Raw genomic sequence first — 20,403 nt, 5'->3', positions numbered from 1 at the left:
ATTCGGATGGAAAAAAACACTAGCACAATTTTAACACACCAAAAATATTAAATCCAATAAACAAACATTAAAAGCAAGAATTTAACATACACAATGGATGAGTATGAGATATTATCATGCAGCTGTGCTAACTAAAAAACAATACATATTTCTGCAATACATAGTGAGACAGAAAAGAAGCGCTAATCATTGGCTCATCTGTTAAAACATGCCTACTTGCAGTTTTCAGCCGTGATGCAGTACAAAAAACAGGATGTATTTTGAAGGTGCAAATCATTTAATAGGACATATACTGTCACATACAACCCCTTACAGAAATATAACAAATGCATTTCATGCACTATGTAGCACTATAACGAGACACCGAACACACAAACTGAGGATTTTGTATCCTAATAAACAAAACTACACAGGACCAAGCCATTATTTAATTTAATTTTAAATGGAAAACACTACAGGAAGAATTAACTGCAGAATCTCACTTCCTAATAGATGAACACGTTAGTATTGATTACATTTCTAAAGTAGGGAACAGTGGTGTCGGTCATTTGCTCAAATCAGCAACAAGCTACAGTGGTGTCACTCTGCACAAAGTATGTACATTCTGATTGTGTGTGTTATGCATCACACTGTGCTAAACATTCATGAACTCACTTAAGAATATGTTTTAACACAGAAAGCTTCATCTGGTGCAAATAGTGTATAACTGCGTAGAAGTGTATTATTTTATATATTTATATATATATATATATATATATATATATATATATATATATATATATATATATATATATATACACATATATATATATATATAATATAATATAATTGGTAAAAATAATAATAATGAATGTTCTCCCACAGTATTCATGCTCTCAGGTGTTATAACCAACCCCTTCCATCATGTGTTAAAAACTTCAGCAAAAGTCAAATTTACATTTCTCTCTTATCCAGATCCACTTACATTTATATCATTTATTAGCAATTTCTTGCTCATTGGCCCAGGAGTGGTGGCTTGGTAACCCTGGGATTTGAACTCACAACCTTCATTTCAGCAGTCCAACACCTTAACCATTGAGTTACCATGTCCCCTGTTCTCCATTTCAGTAAGTGTTCTTATTTGAGGCAACAGAATATTCCCAGACCTTTAAAAAATATCCAAATCCCATGCATTTGAAAGATGCTCCACCTTCATTGCAGAGACGGAATGATTACAGCTTTGTTCTGCTGATAGAGCATGGAGATTAGAGCTGAGGATGACATCATAGTCTGAAAAGCAGCATTTTATCTCAACTGATAAACCACTTTCCAGATATAGTAAGATTTGTGAGCTAATAATACACAAAGACATGTTTGAGCCCGAAACACTGATGTTTTTTTCTAAACTGAAACCAGGCAGCTTAGAAAGAGGCAAAATTAAAAATAGCACTGAAACAGGAACACTAAAAAATTTCTCTCATACTGTATCTGATGGCCGGGCTACGTGAAAAAAGCTTCAAGACGGTGGTGGTGTTAAATAAGGAAGGAAAATAAATGGAGAGAATAGAGAAAGCAAGTGAATGAATGGTCTGAAATCGGTTTGAGGTCAGGGCAAGAAAACCTAAGAGAGACCTCATGAATGGATGAAACCCTTTTTGGTTCACTTTCATTTAATTTCAAGGGTAAAACACAAGTAAGACTTACAAAGTGTATTATATATGTAACAAATCACCCCCAAATAAAAACTAGCAGGTGAATAAAAATGGGCACAAGTGGAAAAAGCTTCTTGTCTCTCTGTGCGTGTAATATATATACATGTTTATGTATATATGTATGTGCGTATATATGTATGTGTGTGTGTATATATATATATATATATATATATATATATATATATATATATATATATATACACACACACACACACATACTGTATATATATTGTGTGTGTGTGTGTGTATATGTATATATATATATATATATACATACATATATATATATATATATATATACATACATATATATATATATATATATATATATATATATATATATATATATATATATATACACACACACACACACACATACTGTATATATATTGTGCGTGTGTGTGTGTATATATATATATATATATATATATATATATATATATATATATATATATATATATATATATATATATGTATGTATGTATGTATGTCTGTGTCACTTCAACACACGCGAAAACGTTCCAAATGTAACACACCGCTGTGTGAAGGCGCCACGATCGCGTACAGACAAAATGTTTATATCGAATGATCCAAAGTTCCCAGATGTAAAAACAACGTGGCCTTGTGCTCCCGGATGAATAATAAACATCTCTTACCTGTTCAGAGTGTACGAGCCGTTTCGTTTAAACCTCATGATGAAGCACGGCGGCAGGACGCGGATCTTCACGCGGATCTTCACCAACCTCGGCGCCTCGCTTTGTTTCTTCGCGCAGCCGGGCAGCGTTTTCGTAGTGAGCGGATAAAACAAAGAGCAAGCAGGCTTTTGTGCAGCCTCTTTTTCCATGTGTGTGTCCGACACCGCCTCCCCTTCCGCAGGGAAGGTTACACAGAGTCTGGGGGACAACGTGCTCACACAAGGGCGGAAAACACCCAAGGGCTTCGTCCCAAACCTCAATAAGTAGTAGCCAAAATAGTGCACTACTCTCACAGGTGCTCATAGTAACACACCAAATCAAAGAAGGGATGCTGATTCGAGACATACTTCAATTCATTGTATGATGATACTTAACCTTTATCTTCTGAGATCTGATGGAGGGGACAACTGTGGAGCTGTATTAGAAGTGCCAGTCAATGTAGAACCAGAGCTATGTGGTCAGTCATTCATATTCAGTATTCAGTAGTCAAGTCAAGAAGCTTTTATTATCATTTGAACAAGTACACAGTGACATGAGACAATGTTTCTACAGGATCATGGTGCTACATAGAACATAGACAGAGCTATAAGGACTTAGTAAGTTAGTCCTAAAGTGCATAAAGTTTATCCTAATGTGATAAAGTGCATCTGTGCAAACAGTGCAGGACAAAAGACAAGACAGAAAGACAGTGCAGGATGAAAGACAGAAAGACAGTGCAGGATGAAAGACAGAAAGACAGCACAGGACAAAAGTTCAAACAAAAAATACAAGACATTACACAAAAGACAATAAACAAAAACAGCACAGACCAGAGTAAATACTGTATGTTCACCTTAATAATAAAATGAATATGAACATACAGTATTTACTCTGGTCTGTGCTGTTTTTGTTTATTGTCACATGTTTGCTCGCACCTTTGGGGGCTTGGGTCCACTGCCACCAAGCCCCCAAAGGTGCGAGCAAACATGCGAAGCAATAAGCCACCATGCCCTACCTAACTAAAAAGCTAAATCAACTATTTGAATAAGATAACAAAATAAATATTTGTTTCTGAAATGTAATGTAAAAAAAAGAACATTCAATATAATACAGTTTTAAACTTACTGTTGAGTTCTGTTCATATGTTGTACTGGTACCAGGCTAAGCTGCGAGTCACAGATGCTGAGTGTTCTTTTTAAGATTATTACTTGTCACACCGCATGAGATGATCTGTATAAAATCTTGGCCTGTTTTCTGTAACAGATCGTGTGATAACATTTCCTCCATTTCAGATTATGTGATAAAGATCATCTAACGATAGACCAATTGTAAACAAAATGACTACAAACTGCAACATTCTTCAAAAGTGAACTTGCTGTGATAAAGATTTGTTTTCTATCAATTAGCATGCTTCATTTGTCATTCATGTATTCCATTGGCACTACCATATCTGTACCTCTCAGTTGAGGTTCATGTAATCATGCCGTTGTTCTTACAGAAGAGGATCCTGTCAGCAGTCACATACTAAGATTAAAAAAATATATTCTGACAATGGCATGACTTTCATCGTCTTGGTCATCACACTAAACTGGCTGCCAGTGTGCATGTCACATAGTGCATGCTAAGACCAGGCAACAAACAGTATATATCCAGCCTTTTAATACTAGAATCCCAAATGCTGTGGTAATAGAGCAATATACCAGACTGAGTAATAGAATATGCATTTTGAAAACACAATCACATCCAAGAAAAGTGAGATGTAGAAGAGGAAAACACACCAATCCAACTGTTTAGCGTGAGACAGTCTAGCACTTGTGGTTATGATGCATCCTGCACTTCTGGCACTAGTTGGCCCAACTGAGCATGTTGAACCATAAAAATATTTTTTATAGGAATAGGGAAACCAAAACAAACAAAACAAGCATAAGACACTATCCAGAGGGCACACACCCAGAGTAGTTTAGTTTTCAACTTCTACCATTCTTCTTGTTTTCCTTCTGCTGCTTCCTGTTCCGGGTCTCCACAGCGGATCACCTGAACTACATATGTGATTTTGCTGCAGGTTTTATGCCGGATACCACGCATGACACAACACACATATATCTGCATCAAAATGGCCAAGCAGATTCATAGTCGTGTGAAACTTGTATCTATGGCAATTTGTTTGGATACATTCAAAATCCTTAATACAAAAACAGAATAACATCAACTCCTGGTATGGAATCTTTTAGGTTATCTATCACTTTCTACAGGGTGGGTTATGATTTTCTCAGAAACCAAAACTGAAACTCAAAAAAAAAAAAAAAAAAAATCTATCCATCTATGTATCTATCAGCCCTGCATTAAGATTCTGGTGAAAACAAGTATGAGCCCCAGGATGAACGGGAGCCAAGATCTACTGCATCTACTGTTATACATAAAATATATCAAAGAAAATCTTCTCCTTGCCAAAGAGTATTGTAAAATGTCTGTATTTCATTCAGCCTCTCCTGACCCTCAAATTCCTACTTTTATTCTATTACACTATGATTGGATGATAAATCACATAAGCAGATTAACTAACCAGCATGTATATAGGAATACCTTGCCATTGATGCAATCCAGAGCTTTTATTCTGTTCTTTAAAGCTGTTCTTTAACAATAATCAACAAGAACAATATTATTTTGTGTTTCTTTCCCATGTTATATAAACTGGAACAAGACCAGAAGGTTTTCATAGCTTACATAGAAGTCAGGGGTATTTTTTTGTTCATTCATGTGGAGGACTGACTGCAGATGATAAATGACTCTCTCTGTCTCTCTCCCTGTCTCTCTCCCTGTCTCTCTCCCTGTCTCTCTCCCTGTCTCTCTCCCTGTCTCTCTCCCTGTCTCTCTCCCTCTCTCTCTCCCTCTCTCTCTCCCTCTCTCTCTCCCTCTCTCTCTCCCCCTCTCCCTCTCCCCATCTCCTGGGCCATTCATTAGAACATCAGTTTGCTGGCTGGCCTTTTGGATTGATCTGCTACTGCAGAATGGAAGGTTATGCAATCCACTCTGAGGCCCAGCAGTTATACGAGGTCCTTGGCTGCTGCAGGAACACACTGTGCTAGGACACAATAGTTGAAAAGAAAACAGCATGAACTGTGTTCGCAATACAGTTTTTGCTCCTCTTTTTTCATCTTATATGAGCTAGCAATTTCAATGAGGATGGCTGTTTGCATTTTGTGGCAAATATGTTTCTGCATATTTATTTTTTAAACTCAAATGTATAGTTTATTAGGTTAGTGGAGCATTTGCAGTGGCATAATTTCCAGAATTTCCATTAAGGAATTATGAGTCTTAAGTCTTTTGCTGTGTCTTTTTCTTTTGATTTCTGATTTGATTTCTGTGTTGATAAGGCAACAAATGCAATGCCTTTACAGAATAACACTAATCCTATAAGAAAACCAGTCTTCAGATCCAAAGGAACCTAACCTGCATCTCTGAACATATTTAAACATTTTTTTCCAGAGCTTAAGGCTTTGACTCTATCGAGACTGCCTTTTAGTGAGATGCTTGCCAAAAAATTACAACACGGACGTGTCTCTGACAAGAACCATCCATCAAAAGGTTAGACTGTAAGTGCTGGGTACTGCAACATGATGCAGAGCCAAGTTTGGAATGCAATAGAGATGAAAGTCTAAAGTGAAATGTTCCAAATTACATACATATATATTCAAGTCTACAACTCCCTAAAACATAAAATAAATTCAAGCTCTCGAAACCAATATATAAAACACATTGACTGTATTAATATAGTCTTTTTTAAGTCCAAAAAAACATTGCCTACAGCTTGCGTTGTGGAGAAACACAAAGCAGGGTTAACAAAGCCATGTGGTACAAGTGACGAGAGTGGAGCCCGAAACATGACAGACCCCCTGATGCACATTCTACCTACTGTATATAATCAAATTAATCAGCATCAGTGAGACCAGACAAAGGAGAGAGCTACCACATCTATATCACCACCTCTATTTAAATATTGTTTTGCTGTTTTCTTGATCTGTTCCAGACTGTGAAGATGCTGGAGTTTGCTGCTCGGGATATTAATATAATATGATATCCAGGATACAGATAAAAGTGGAATGCAGAAGAGGCCAGAGAAGGAACAGGACACAAATCATGAAATGACCAGCTAGTCCTAACCTGAGCCAAGATTTTTTTCAGACTTGTTCATGTATGCCGTGACCAAGAGAAGCCCAAACATCATAAACTACATGGCTCTGACTAACATAACTTAAATTCTTATGGAACCTATTACTAAATAAGGCTGTGTGTGATGGTATTCAGTACAGAGGGTTGAGGTCTTTGAGCTGTGAAGTTGCCCCTGTGGGAGAGTGCACAGTGTCACTGTACTAGGTTGTATCCTCTGTCCTCTTCTAACTCCATGTCTCTATTAATCTTCAAAATATATACATTTAATAGTTGAAAAAAGTTCATAAACCTGAAGTTTGTATTTAATCATTTACCAAAACTACAAGTAGACACATTTTATTTAAGCCTACTGAAAAACTAAGACGAATCCTGTTTGAGAATACCTCATATTAATCTGAAATATATCTGAATATTATGTTTAAACATGAATCTAGTTCACATCATTCCTCCATTCCCACATGTCCATTATACTTCCTTTGTCACTTAGTCAGTTTACACCTTAGTTATCACAATGCAGTAGTTTGGCTTGTTTACACTACTCAGCTTGTTTTTTCAGTCATTAGGATTATTTTGGGGCTTATAATCTTACAGGAAATATACCTAAGCTTTTTTTTTTAATAAGCTTTTCAATGTCTTAACATACTGATATAATGATATATAAACTTACCTTGATGTCGTGTATTTTATCTAGACAGCCACACATGTAACTTGAGTAAAAGTATATAATAATACTAACAACAACACCATTATTATTATTATTATTATTATTATTATTATTATTATTATTATTATTATTATTATCATCAACTAATTATACACTCAATTAGTATGAGCCTCTATCGAAAAGGAACGTTTATATTTATGTTGAGATTCTATTGTTATAATCATCTTTAAGCAAATATCTGGAAAATAAATAGTGCTATTATAACTGCAGTACAAACGGTCATTGGAACTTAGTATATGGTTTATGAGCGGAAAGGTTGTGCAAGGAAAGTGCATGACTGTAACACTACTGCCCTCTAATGAATATCTGAAAATATACATTCTCACCTGACATTGGGATGGGACAATATTGAATACAACCCTTACATTTAAGGAATATAATTTCTTTGAGCTGGCTGCATCTTTTGAGCTGGGTGCATCTGCATCATAATGTTTTCCATTATGGATATAATTATAAATGATTCTAAAGCCAATTAAGAAACAAAATAGTTTTCTTGCATTACTTATGTATTATTTGATCTCAATAAAATAATAGATTTTTTTCTTAATAGCTTTGATCTCATGATTCAGCTAGTTCAGACCATGAGATACCCATTCAGTCATGGTGATTCAGAGAAAATATCAATTACATGCATCTATATTTCCAAACACCTATTCTGAAAAGTCATCAGCAAATCGTGTGCTACTGAAAAATCGCTTCTGCTTCAAATGGAACCCTCTCTGTGAGCATATTTTCTTGCTTCCTTTTTGTTCTGCACCCTTGGGAGAACAATCTGTATTTGGTCCCATGAGATCTGGAAGGCCACATCTGTAGATGTTGAACATATAACAGTGCCGAGTATCAGTTCCGATGCAGGCAGCTGCTTCCCATTGTACACAACACTGAGATGGGGGTGTTATGTTCTGTACACAATTCTCATTGGCTTGACTAACATCACCCTCACTGGAACAAACAGATCCCTAAAGAAACCACACAATCTTTCAAAAGTGCTGAATTGCTCAGGTCTGAATGTTTGCTATTTGTTAGCTTTAGACATGTGCTGATAATCAGTAAAATGATATAGACTCTCAAATTATTTGGATAGAAACACCTGTAATTATCGTAATCATACAGCAGCAGTGTAATAAATAGATAGATGGACGGACGGATAGACGGACGGACAGAGTATTTTATTGAGCCCTGAGGGAAATGGTTTTGTTGCAGCAGTACAAAGAAAACCCCAGCTTATTATACAGACACACACAATGCATAGAGAACATTGGTGAGCCCAGTTCCAGTTCCACATATACTGTAAGGCTTAGCAAAGAGACATGTACTGTAGATGCCTTACCAAGGACCAACCCTATCTGTGATAAACTACATTGAGTGTATAAAACAGGAACTTAGCCATTCATGGCTTTAAAAATCTTTACATTAAGTATCAAACTATTTTTTTTAATATCTAATTTTTTTTATTTAATATCAGAATTATTTTAGGCTGGTTTACCGCAATTGTACCTTTTTTAACTTTCAAAATACTTAAGAACAGCCCAATACAAAACAGTACAGTATTTTCACTACAATATCATACATCATGATAAATTGAAAATGTCTGTTATATTATATCAGCACATATCCGGTTGAGTTTTGGGTTTGATTTCATGGAATAATATGAACAGACCCATGTTTAATTAACTGTAAATCCATACACTAATCAACCCACATAAATAACAAGCAATTAATGCCAGCACTAACTGCACTGACTTAAAAAAAACTGCTCTAGAGCTTTAAATTGCTAATTAATAGTAATACTGTCTGCAAGCTGATATACAGGACAGCTATACGGCTAGTCGATTTCCTTTTCTGTGGATATGTATAAGACTTCCTGTTTTTCTTTTCTAGTTGCTTTTTCTTGCTCCCTTTCAAGGCCTGAGCATTCATTATCAACATCCAAGCAACCAACCCTTAATTCAATTCAGTGGCCTACTGTACAGCATTTTATTGTATTGGTTAGACCTTGTTGAAAAAGAAAATGATACTTGATGAACTAGGGCCAAAAGAATTCCTCATAATACAGTGAGGGACTCTTTAGACTACACATATGAAAGCTATGTAGACAAAGGTATCACAGTCCTGCCCCATTACACCCATTTCATCAGCTTTAAAGGGTTAAGGTTACACATCGATGTGTAAATACACTATTAAAAAGAAATGAGCATTTAAATAATAGCACTGCTTAATATGTTTACTTTCCTAAGAAACTAAAAATTACGTTCCGGAACATAACATCATAAATAATGCAAGGATCTTTGAATAGGATGCATGTTGTCCTGCAAACACCTTACCTAATGACTATAGTGAAGCCAAGATTATCAGAGTTTGACCGATCTCTGTATAGTTTTCTGTCCGATTCCTATACAAACCTGGACTAGTCAGAGGTATTCAAGCATTTTTCTTTTTTGAATACACCCGACCTCACCGGTTTTGTGGGAGCAGGGAAACACAAAGACATGCAGTACAGTTAGATTCCTTTTCATTTTCGTATTTATTCACTTGGAGGACCTTTATGAAAACCAATTCAGCCCTTTAAGCAAAGCAGTCCAAGGATACAGCTGAGCAGGTGCTCAAAGCCCCAGCAGTGACTCTATGCCAGATATTGGATCTCATTCACAGCATTTCAGTCAATAGTGCAGAAACACAACTGCTGAGATGACATTGACCTCACTGCCCTTGTTTTAAGGGATTTTTTTTTGCTGTTTTCTGTTTTAAGACTTCACCAGTCCCAACACTATATGTGACTTAATCTTGTTTCATACTAGATTCTAGTGACGCAAAACCATGACTTTAGGTGTACATCTAATTCTATACACATGACATCACTGTCTTTGCAATCTGCATCTTTAAAGCAAATGTACATACAGTATTCAACAGAGCATTAAGATCAAAGACAGTAATTAAAAAATTATAATAATTATTGCAATACTAAACGTTGGAGAAGCCTGCAATATATTAAAAACACATTTATTGTGTGTTTTGTCAACATCCTGCAAATGTCTGAGGCAGTTTGTTAAACAATTGCATTGTCACGGTTAATTTTATTTTTTTAAATTAATACCAATCATCTGTGTCACACTACAGATTTCCCAGGTTTAGAGGCAGCGGTGGCTCAAATGGATAAGTCTCTGGTTCATTGATCCAAAGGTCAGGTTTCAGGCCTCAAGTGCTTCAATCTGCTGCTGTTGAGCCTTGAAACCCTGGTGCTGAGCTACACGAAGAAAATAATTCCACTGTGCTGTAATGTACAGTATGTGTGGTGAAAATATAGTTTTATTCAGTTTAATATAAATCATATCTCTGCGGTCAAATATCAATTGGCCACAAAAGAAATTGCTGATGATAAAACTGTGATGAATATTTGCTCATCTTAATTAAAGGGAACTAAAAGGCTGTAGAAAGGCTCTCTTTCGGTTATTAAACGCCAATCAATACTCCAATCTGGTGACTGAAAACTCTTTAGATCAGAGCAGCTACTCACAATGAGAATATGAAGCTGCAAATGGCAGAACAGCAAAAAAAACACTTTCACTTTCTTAAGCGATTCAAATAAATAATCTTTCAACTCATAAAAGAGCCGAATAAACACAGAGCATATTTGTCTTTTACAATAGCAGGCCTATACAATAGCGGGTCTTCTCATATCAGGGAACTTGTTTTAAAGCTACATTTGTTGTTAAAATGAAATTGAAATCTGACTTCTCTGTATTCTACTGCTTTGCTTTCAGTTCTGGAAATCAGCAGCTCTGTTTTGGCTAAATGTAGTTCGGATCACATGCCATCTGTGCAGTAAAGCAAGCCGGACTTTCGCTCCACAAAAACAGGTGTTAAAGAAACGGGAATTTATGAAGATAATGCTGTTATATCTTGTCTTACCAGAGGATCTTCAAACAGCCTGCATTTCCTATCTCCATGGTCAGTCTAATGACAATGTTGAGAGAAGCTGGTCATAAGGTCATGAGTTGCACTTCTCCATTTCCACTCAGATTTTGAGTGCAATATTTTGTATTATATTAGTCAGTATTCTGACATCAGTCAATATATTAATTAATATTCAAAAGTCAATGTTTACTACGGTATGTACTGTATAATACGCAAATTCTCCATAAATCAGTCTGATCTATTCCTACAATTCAACACAATGCTCAAGTTGCCAGAAGTCCTTGTTATGATTCAGATCTTGACCCCTATACCAAGCTATTACAACTTTTCACACCATCAGATCAATTCAACAGTTACTGCTGGCCAGCGATTAAACAGACTCATTCAAACACAATGTTCTAAATGCCATTACTCCTTTAAGGAGGCAATAACTCCTCAGTGTTTGGACACCCTCTTCCTTAATAGGTTTCTGAGCATGACTTAAACTCAATCTAGAAGAAGAGAGAGGAAATCTCTGAGTTTCATGGTTCTCTCTGCCAAAGCAGAACCAGAAATCTGTCAACCCCTTTATAAATATATCTCGCTCACATGAACACTTCCAGTATAGTCACTGGAAAACTTGGACTCTAAATCCATTTATTTTTGTCAAACATTAATCTAAACCTAACCTTAAACTTAACATCTGAAAAACAGAGCAGAACCGTCAGCCTCAAATGTCGGCAGAGAGCCTCCCGGGGTTCACTGACAGCAGGAAATCCAGCAGATTTACTGAGGGATGATTAATTATCCACTCTATAAACTCTTTAGTCTAAACATGTGCTCTCACATATCCCACAGATCAGGTTCAAATATGGACTGGGATGTGTACAAGCTTTATACCATTGCTGCAAACAGTGTAAGTGGGGATGGCTGCCAGTGCCGCTACTGTATATCTAGCCTGAGTAAACATGGAGGAAATGGGATATACAATATATTCCTAGATTAAGTAGCAGAACATAACAGCAGAGCATCCAATGCTAAATTTAGTTTTGGGACACACTCTTTCAGTGGTGATACACTTAGTCCATCTGAATCGAACCCTAGTGCATTTTCCTTTTAGTACAGTTTGTGTGAGTAACTGAGAATATGTCACACAAAAAACTGTATCAATTTGACAAACAAAAAAGAAAAAATTGGATTTTAGTGCACACCGGACAAAGGTTTGTCAGTGACTTATATTGTCTCTATATTTCTGACCAATGAGTGAAGAGTGTTACAAGCACGTTTTCAGCCCAACAGGCCTCAGTCAATGTTTTCTGCTTTTTTCTTTCATTTAATTGTGTGCAATGCGATAGCAAACCAAATCAAATAGAACATGAACTATAATTATCAATTAAGCTCTGAGTCAGACAAAAAAAAAAACAGACTTAAGGGTATGAAAGTGCTCTAAAACTTTGAGCTAGCATTCAAACAGCCCTCGTATACTCAAGTCAAATGAATGTCACTTCATGTGAAAGGAAAACAGTTCTCAACCCCAGTGATGGAGCTCATTTACACACAGCTCATTTGTTCCCCTGAATCAGCTCTCAATGGACTTGATAATCAGCTAATAAGCTGAGCATGGCAAGTTTCAGGCAACAGCAGTGAAAATTAAATTCATCACAGGGCTGAACCTGACAGCCACAGTTCTATTCTGGTGAGGTGGATGTGCCTCAGGTTTAGAGCTTTAAAGAGCTTGAGGTTCTGTGCAGAGTGTAACATTTACTATCCTTATGTACCGTGTTTTTTTCCCACTTCAAGAAACAAGCTGTCTGAGGACTTGATACTGAAAATGCATGCTAGATGTCACTGAATGTGTGTGTATGTGACGCAGTGACTGGTATCCAGTCTAGGGTGTGTTTTCACCTTGTGCACAGTTAAGATCCACAGACTCTAACCAAGATACAGCAGTTAATCGAGATGTATACATGGATTCCACAGCCTGTACAAATGTAACAGTCACATTTGTTAGAGGAGAGCTGATTTTTTTTCTACGTTCCTCATGCATTATAATGCATCTGTTTAAAGGCAACAACTTACTTAAACAAATGTTTATTGAGATCTAATGATGTGCTTTCTTGCTCAGTTCCTGCTTTCATACTTGCTTGCTCAAGTCTGATCAAGTGGACCTTGTGCTACCTTTAGAGACAAGCAGAGCATGTAAACATTACAATGTGAGATTTTCATGCTGAGAACGTTGACGCATTTAGAAAAGCTGAATCATGCTGTAAATACTAAAGGCAGAAGACGTACTGTACACAAGAACCTAATCAAGTCAGATGAAACACAGGACAGTCATGAGCCTAAAAGCTGTTTATTGACACATTCCACTCAATTACATGCCAAATACACAGAATATATGACACTCTATATAAGATTAAGTTAATTCAGTTAATTTATTGCATGTGCTACATCTATACTTATCTATTGTTTTGGCCAGATTATTGTAACCAAAGCAACTTGTACAGCAACCAGATTACAGCCAAGTATTAGGAGTCTTGCACAAATGGCTAAACAGTAGATTTGCAACAGTCCTGAGATTGCATAGATGATGGAAACAGAAATTATCACTTATAAACTCAATTTGGCCTTAATGAGTGGAAAGTCAATAAGAGAAATCTTGCAATAAAAAATAATTAAATAATTCTGACAGACTTTTGCTGATGTACTGTTTCTATAACAAACCAAAAGCAGTCAGATGGATGCTGAAAATCCATAGATTGTAGAAGCAAGAGCCTTTATAGTTCATAATAGAAAATAATCTGATGTTCACCAATCAGTCATAACAATAAAATCACGTCAAGCATGAAATTAGTCTAAAAATAGGCTTAGTAAAAATGTCTAGAAAAAAATCTTAGTAATCTTTTTTGTAATAATCAAGTAGTAAGAAAGAGATCATGTTTATTATAATCAAAATAATCTGACATGGTAGTTAAAATTTTAAAGGTCTCATTTCAGGCATAACATTGGCGTTTCATCTGCCGGTAGCTGAACAATTGATCTGATTCTTGTATCCACACTGGGTGTAGCTCTCAGAGTTCTTTCATAAGGTTCATACTGTACATAGTAGATATCCAAAGCTTTCCCCATTATCAAGCTGAGTCATGTCTGACAATACAAGCCTTATATCATTCGTTTCTCTATCTTTTGTTACTGCTTAATCCCCATCATGGTTGAGGTGGAAGTAGCTCACAAACACTGTGTGAGAGGTTCTGTCCAGCACAGGGCAACATGCATGTACATGCATTCAGTGGCATTTTACCATCCCAGCATATATTTAGGAAGCGGAAGGAAACCAGAGTGCAACAGAAGAAACCCACATTAACATAGAGAACACTGGAAACTCTATATAAACAGTTACAAGGACTTAGGATCAAACCAGAGACCTTGTGGCTGTGACGAAGAAATGCTACCTGCCACCCAGTTGACCAGGATTGTATTACATACATCTTCTGTACGTAATAAAATACTGCTCAAAAATAATAGAGGACGTTGTAACACTCTGTAACGTGTAACATTCTAGGCAGACTCTTTGCCCAGATCTTTCCCTAAACTAAATTTAACCAACTACCTTAACAGCAAAAGCAACATAAACACTGACTTCAAGCTGCAGTGTCTGGATGGAGGCCTGTTGACAATCATTGCTTCATAACTTATATGCTCAAGAACAATAAGACTACAGGGGCGGATGTGGCAATAAAACAGTCTTTTAGAACCTAATTTATCCATTTGCTAGTGACAGTTATACTGCTGCTCTTACACTCAAGCAGCTCTTAGTTTAAAGAGGCCGTTGTGGATAAGCAGTCAAGCTACAGCACAAACCGAACTCTGATCTCTGCAGATTAAACAGCTGTTGTGTTCAGCAGCAATGACAGGTTCTATTTATTAGGACTAGACAGTAGTAGATGGCTGTGATTTATTTATTTAGACATTTATCAGTCAAGGCATCGGATATGGTCACATTGAACAAACAACATATTGAAAATTTAAATCACTTGAGATGATGGAGAAAAAAATACAGGCATCTTGTGAGAACATGGAGCACAGTCTTTTCAAGTCACGCTCATTTTTGAATCTGCTGGCATTGCAAGTTCCCTACAGAGCAGTTTTGTATGAAATAGCAAACTCTGGATGAGCAATGCCAAGGAAAACATGTACAGAGTGCAAGGACAGGACGACACCTCTGCTGCAGTAGAACGTTAAACACTGCAGTCCATCCAAAATATTCCCTCCACCCACTACAGGCCAGAAACAACATATCAAACAAACCCAAAGAGTTTTTTCTAAAGTGATAAAATTCTCTTATTTATGCTAACTATCTAGAAAGAATCTCAATCTGTACCTAACATAATAATTGTATATAAGAGCAATAAGTAAATTATAAGGCGTAAGAATAAAAGCTTCAGATTTTTAAGCTTGCTTTGACCTGACAGAGAAAAACTGAACTATATTTTACACCCTCGCACTGACGCAGTGCCCTGACGTAATTCTAGACCATCAAAACCGATGAGTCAGATTAGCTTTTAGACCTTCAGGGAATAAAGCACAGCACTGCTACATTAATAATCAACTGTCCATCAGCAATATTCTATTCATATAAGACATAAGTAAATGTTAGGCTGAAATAAAAGGGCATCTTGATTCATTTGAAAGAAGACGCTATTTCTTTAACAAATGCCGTGGCCATTGAAGGAGTTGACACGGTGCCCTTAAGATACAGGTTTGAGAACAATAGCATTCCTCCACCCAGTCAAGAGTGTTTCCTTCCCCTGACCTCGACGTCATCTCTTTATTTTTGTCTACGTGTGAAATGCTGTGCTCTGTTAAACAAATCTTACAGCACTCTCGCTCCTAATTTTAAATTAATTATAAATAACTGATTATCATACATAAATGAGGTATAGGACTCGTTTATCAAGAGCAAAATCACTAGGTTATCCTTCGGTGGATGAAAAACGCAAGGGATATGAGCAGATATTTACCTGCCATTTCTACCACAAAATGCACCCCAGGCTGCAGCACACAGGAGATACTGAGTGTATAATAGGATAAAAATGTGGATGTGTCATGATGAAATAAACCCATAGGAATCCTTAACAATACCTGACCTTGTCATTATCACCAGAGGTTAATGGCACATGCAGCTTTTTCCATGAAAGACCTGCACAGAAGGCTGGACATATTTTTTTTAATGAATTTCTTATAAGCATCACAGTACATGTCAAATTACACAGTGCAACAAACATGCAGTGGTGTAAATTACATAATTAAGCCCTGCAGCATAATTCAACCCTTTTCCGTCTGGCTGTTGTGGCATAACATTCTCCTACAAGCAAATGTCCAAGAACATTATTGTCCTGCAGCTTTATAATGTGCTCTCTGGAAGACAAACAAATGATTAGAAGGCACAGCTGATGCTAAAAAATACTGCTAATGCTGAATAATAATAACACGTCTTAATAATATGGTCTACATTTTACTTGCAGGATGAGTTCAACAGGATTTCATTGGTGCTTCTTAACTAGGATAAAGTGAGCAACCAAGCGGAATAGCTGTGATTTCCTTGTATTTGTCTGACACAAAGAAAAGACGGTTGGAGAAGGAGGCGTAACACATATCTGTATGTGCTCTGATGTGTTTGCACTTATGTGTGTAGATCAGTTTATTAGGTTGCACAATTTCTGCTCATTAAGAAGCAGCAATGAAATCCTGGTGAAAAGGTTACACCACAGGACTACACTCTGGTAATGAAGTGTAAAATGACTGTATTTAGTACAAGGTTGCTGACACTTAAAGCACTTTCTCACATCAAGTCTTTTATAGTTTAGCTGAGTTTGCAGCAGCCTCTAAGACCAATAACCTCATGTATTACAGTGACATAGAACACATTTGTAATGGCGTCTAGCCTACACTGACGTGAACGTTTTAAAGCAGGGGATTAAACATCTGTCCTCTGGGTAGAAACATTTGAGCAGAAAAAAGATATTTTTCACCCATGTATCCACCTGGTGATGTAACGCCTTGTGTGAATGCAGATCAGAAAGCTAGCGTGACATGTTTGTGAAACTCACTGTGTGTGAGACATGAAAAACAGCCACTGTGGCCACATCCTGCCAGAGACGTTAAATGAAAATGCAATTGTAGGAAAAAGAAAAATGTGATATGTATATTGACATCAAGTAAAGGCTGAGAGAATCCTCACTTTTTTCACGTGTTTGTAATTACGCACTTGGTTAACTTATTTGTGTACTTCAACCTTCTTGTGATTAGGATTATATGGGCTACTAAGGTCACATACAAACAGCCCATTGACAACCCTATAAACTATGTAAACAGCTAAATATTTATTTTTCTACATTAAACAGACTGGATGGAATATTATCATGCACTTTTTTTTAAAGAAGGTCAGCCAACTTTTCTCTAACATGCCTCTGCATTCTCAAAAGCACCAGTAATAGCCAGGCTTTTACATAATGATCAAGAGATCTGACATTCTATACCTCTATAGTGGTGCTGTGAAGCAATACAATCACCTCAGGAGTGAGACTAATTTCATCACAACAATAGAATGAAGGCTGAGAGACACAGAACATAGCACATTATAGCAAAAATGTCTTGATAGCTTTGAACCCCTGCTCTTTCAAAATATGAAGCAACACACACAGACACACACACACACTTACACTAATACACAGTTAATCAATTTAACATTCCATTATATCAACTGTACCATCATGTCATTATAATACTAAACATGTCTCTTAGAGAGCTTTTTAAGATCTCAGTGATTTTCTTCTTTTTTTTTTTCTGTACTGAGACTTTTCGATGATGTTGCCACCCGATGAGAAATGTATTAACTTTAAAACCCCACTTTATAACCTTTTTTTCTGACCATGCTGGCTAACAGAGTTCTAGCACAATCATTATCAATAGGGCAATAATAATTTTCCCCATTATTTCAAATGATCTAAAGAAAGCCAGGACTGAGGGGTTAACTCTAAGCCCAGATAAAATGACATGGTTGTATCAGTTCGGACATAAAACCTGTGCCAAAATCAAATATGTGGATCAGATGATCCAATGTCATGACCCTGAACAGGGAGAAGCTGAAGGACGACAACAACAACTAAAGACAGCAAAAGGGGGATTGGGGGAATCTGTTAGAATTCAAAGAAATGCACTGCAAATTTTCAATAGATTCAAGATTCAAGATTTTTATTTGTCACATACACAATTATATAGAGCATATATAACTAGCAGTGAAATGTGAATCAGGTCTGCTCCATGGACAGTGCAATTATTAAAAATAAATAAATAAATAACAAAGGAAATAGTTTTCAAGATTCTCCTAAAGATTAAAGATTTGTATTTAAAAAAATTAGAATAAAGACAAGTTTCCTATTCCAGAAACACTGGGTATGAGGTGGGGATTACACCTAATGGAACATTAGTCTAACACAAAACACCATGCTCACACACTCACAGCCAGGGGAAATTTACCAAAGCCAATCCACCTAGATGGGGATCTGAAGAACCCAGAAGAAAACCACAAGGACAACGGGAAGAACATGCACAGGAACTCTGGACAGACCATAACCAGAACTCTGGATCAAACCAGTGAACCTGGAGCTACATGGTGCTCTCTGCCACCATGCAGTGCCACTCAGACACAAGCTGCATTTAAACATTTTCCACTTCAATTAGAAAACCTAATCTAGCTAGCTAATAAACATGTCAACAGTCAGAAAGTGTAGCATCAAAATGATCATCTGACACGTCTAGAAATGTCGCCTGGTGTTATTGAATGAACAACAAAATTCAGTCCATGAACGTCAAGCAATATTATGTAGTGTAATATTTAGCTGTAAACAAAAGTAAGAGTTTTGAGTTTTTTTACGAGTTATATTCAGCCATCTCTACCTGCACTGTATAATGATTGTTTTTCATAACCGGATGTCCTGCAGATTAAACTGATGGAGATGTGGTAGCCTAGTGGTTAAGGTGCTGGGATACTAATCAGAAGGTTGTGAGCTTGATTCCCAAATCCCACCACAATGCTGGGCCCCTAAGCAAGGCCCTTAACACACTCAATTGTATAAGATGAAATAAATATGTCAGTCAATCTGGATAAAGGTGTCTGCTGAATGCTGTAAATGTAATGCACTAATAGTGCGCGTTCACGAGACGTAGCCCCAGGTTGTTCACGACTTCTTGCTAAACAAATACAACTCCAACAGACAGAGTGTGTGTTTTTTTTTTAACCTAGTCTGACACCAGGCAAGGTGAAGAACTTACTGTATACGGGTTAAGAATACAGTTTACTCGATTCTGTTAGACTTGTATCACTGCCAGTAAACAGCGTGTTATCTTCAGGCGTTCGGAAACACAATGAGACATGATGAGCAGTGCATCTTGAACTCACCCCATTAGCCAGTCCATGTTGCTGCTGATGCCACAGATGGAGATGTTTCTTTAAGCCTCGCTTTATCCTACAGGACAACTCAGTTCACCCGGGTGAGTGTGCACTCGTCTTTACTGCCTCCAACACTTGTAAAATGTCACTGTGTAAATTCAGAGCACGATCACACGAACCCGAGGGAGAGATGTGAAGGCGGAGGAGATGAGAATCAGGCTGCATGGACTTATCGCCCCTGTTAGAACATAACAAACCGGATTAACGATAAGTGACAAAACTACTGTGAAGTGTTTGCTCAGGTGCCGGTGTGTGTGTGTGTGTGTGTGTGTATGTGCTGCTGTCCCGTATGCTATCGTCAGCTCCCGACCCCGTGCCGCTGCAGTAACATTTTCAGCCCCTCTGCTTCACAGGGAATCCGGAAGTAACCAAGACACCGACCCTGTCACTAGCCGATTCGCGTCCCCTGCCCGATATGCAAGGCGCATGCGCACTATTTTCACACATGCGCACATAGGTCAAGTAGTGACAGCTCTTGGCTTGTGTGCTTTCAAGTCTGAAATTAGCAAGAAAGACGTACTTCATACTGTAGAGATCAAACAAGTTCGTGTAAGACTAACATTATTACATAAGCACTAAACGAAATTTTCTCAGGGTTGTCAAGGATACGATAATCTGAATCTGAATCAGGTTTATTGGCCAAGTGTGTTTACACTCACAAGGAATTTGGTTCCAAGACAAGACAAAACAGACATAAATCACACTATACTATACAAGACAAGACAAGACAGACATAAA

At 37.1% G+C, this 20,403-nt stretch overlaps 1 protein-coding gene across 2 annotated transcripts in view; it reads right to left on the bottom strand.

Moving 5' to 3' along the window:
- Window positions 1–20,075, bottom strand: part of mob2a (MOB kinase activator 2a) — a 40,972-nt gene extending 20,897 nt beyond the window's left edge. The window contains exon 1 of one of the 2 annotated variants that reach the window (XM_060887383.1): window positions 19,615–20,075. In XM_060887383.1, coding sequence (XP_060743366.1) covers window positions 19,615–19,631 — 17 coding nt within the window. In that variant the 5' untranslated portion in view covers window positions 19,632–20,075. Of the gene's footprint in view, window positions 1–2,347; window positions 2,598–19,614 lie in introns of those variants that run through there. The other variant, XM_060887380.1, reaches the window with a different exon arrangement.
- Between the last annotated feature and the right edge of the window lie 328 nt (window positions 20,076–20,403).

This window comes from Tachysurus vachellii, chromosome 14, assembly GCF_030014155.1.
Source record: "Tachysurus vachellii isolate PV-2020 chromosome 14, HZAU_Pvac_v1, whole genome shotgun sequence".
Lineage (NCBI taxonomy): Eukaryota > Metazoa > Chordata > Actinopteri > Siluriformes > Bagridae > Tachysurus > Tachysurus vachellii.
The sequence above is the reverse complement of the archived record's forward strand: the minus strand, read 5'-3'. Positions and strand labels throughout refer to the sequence as shown.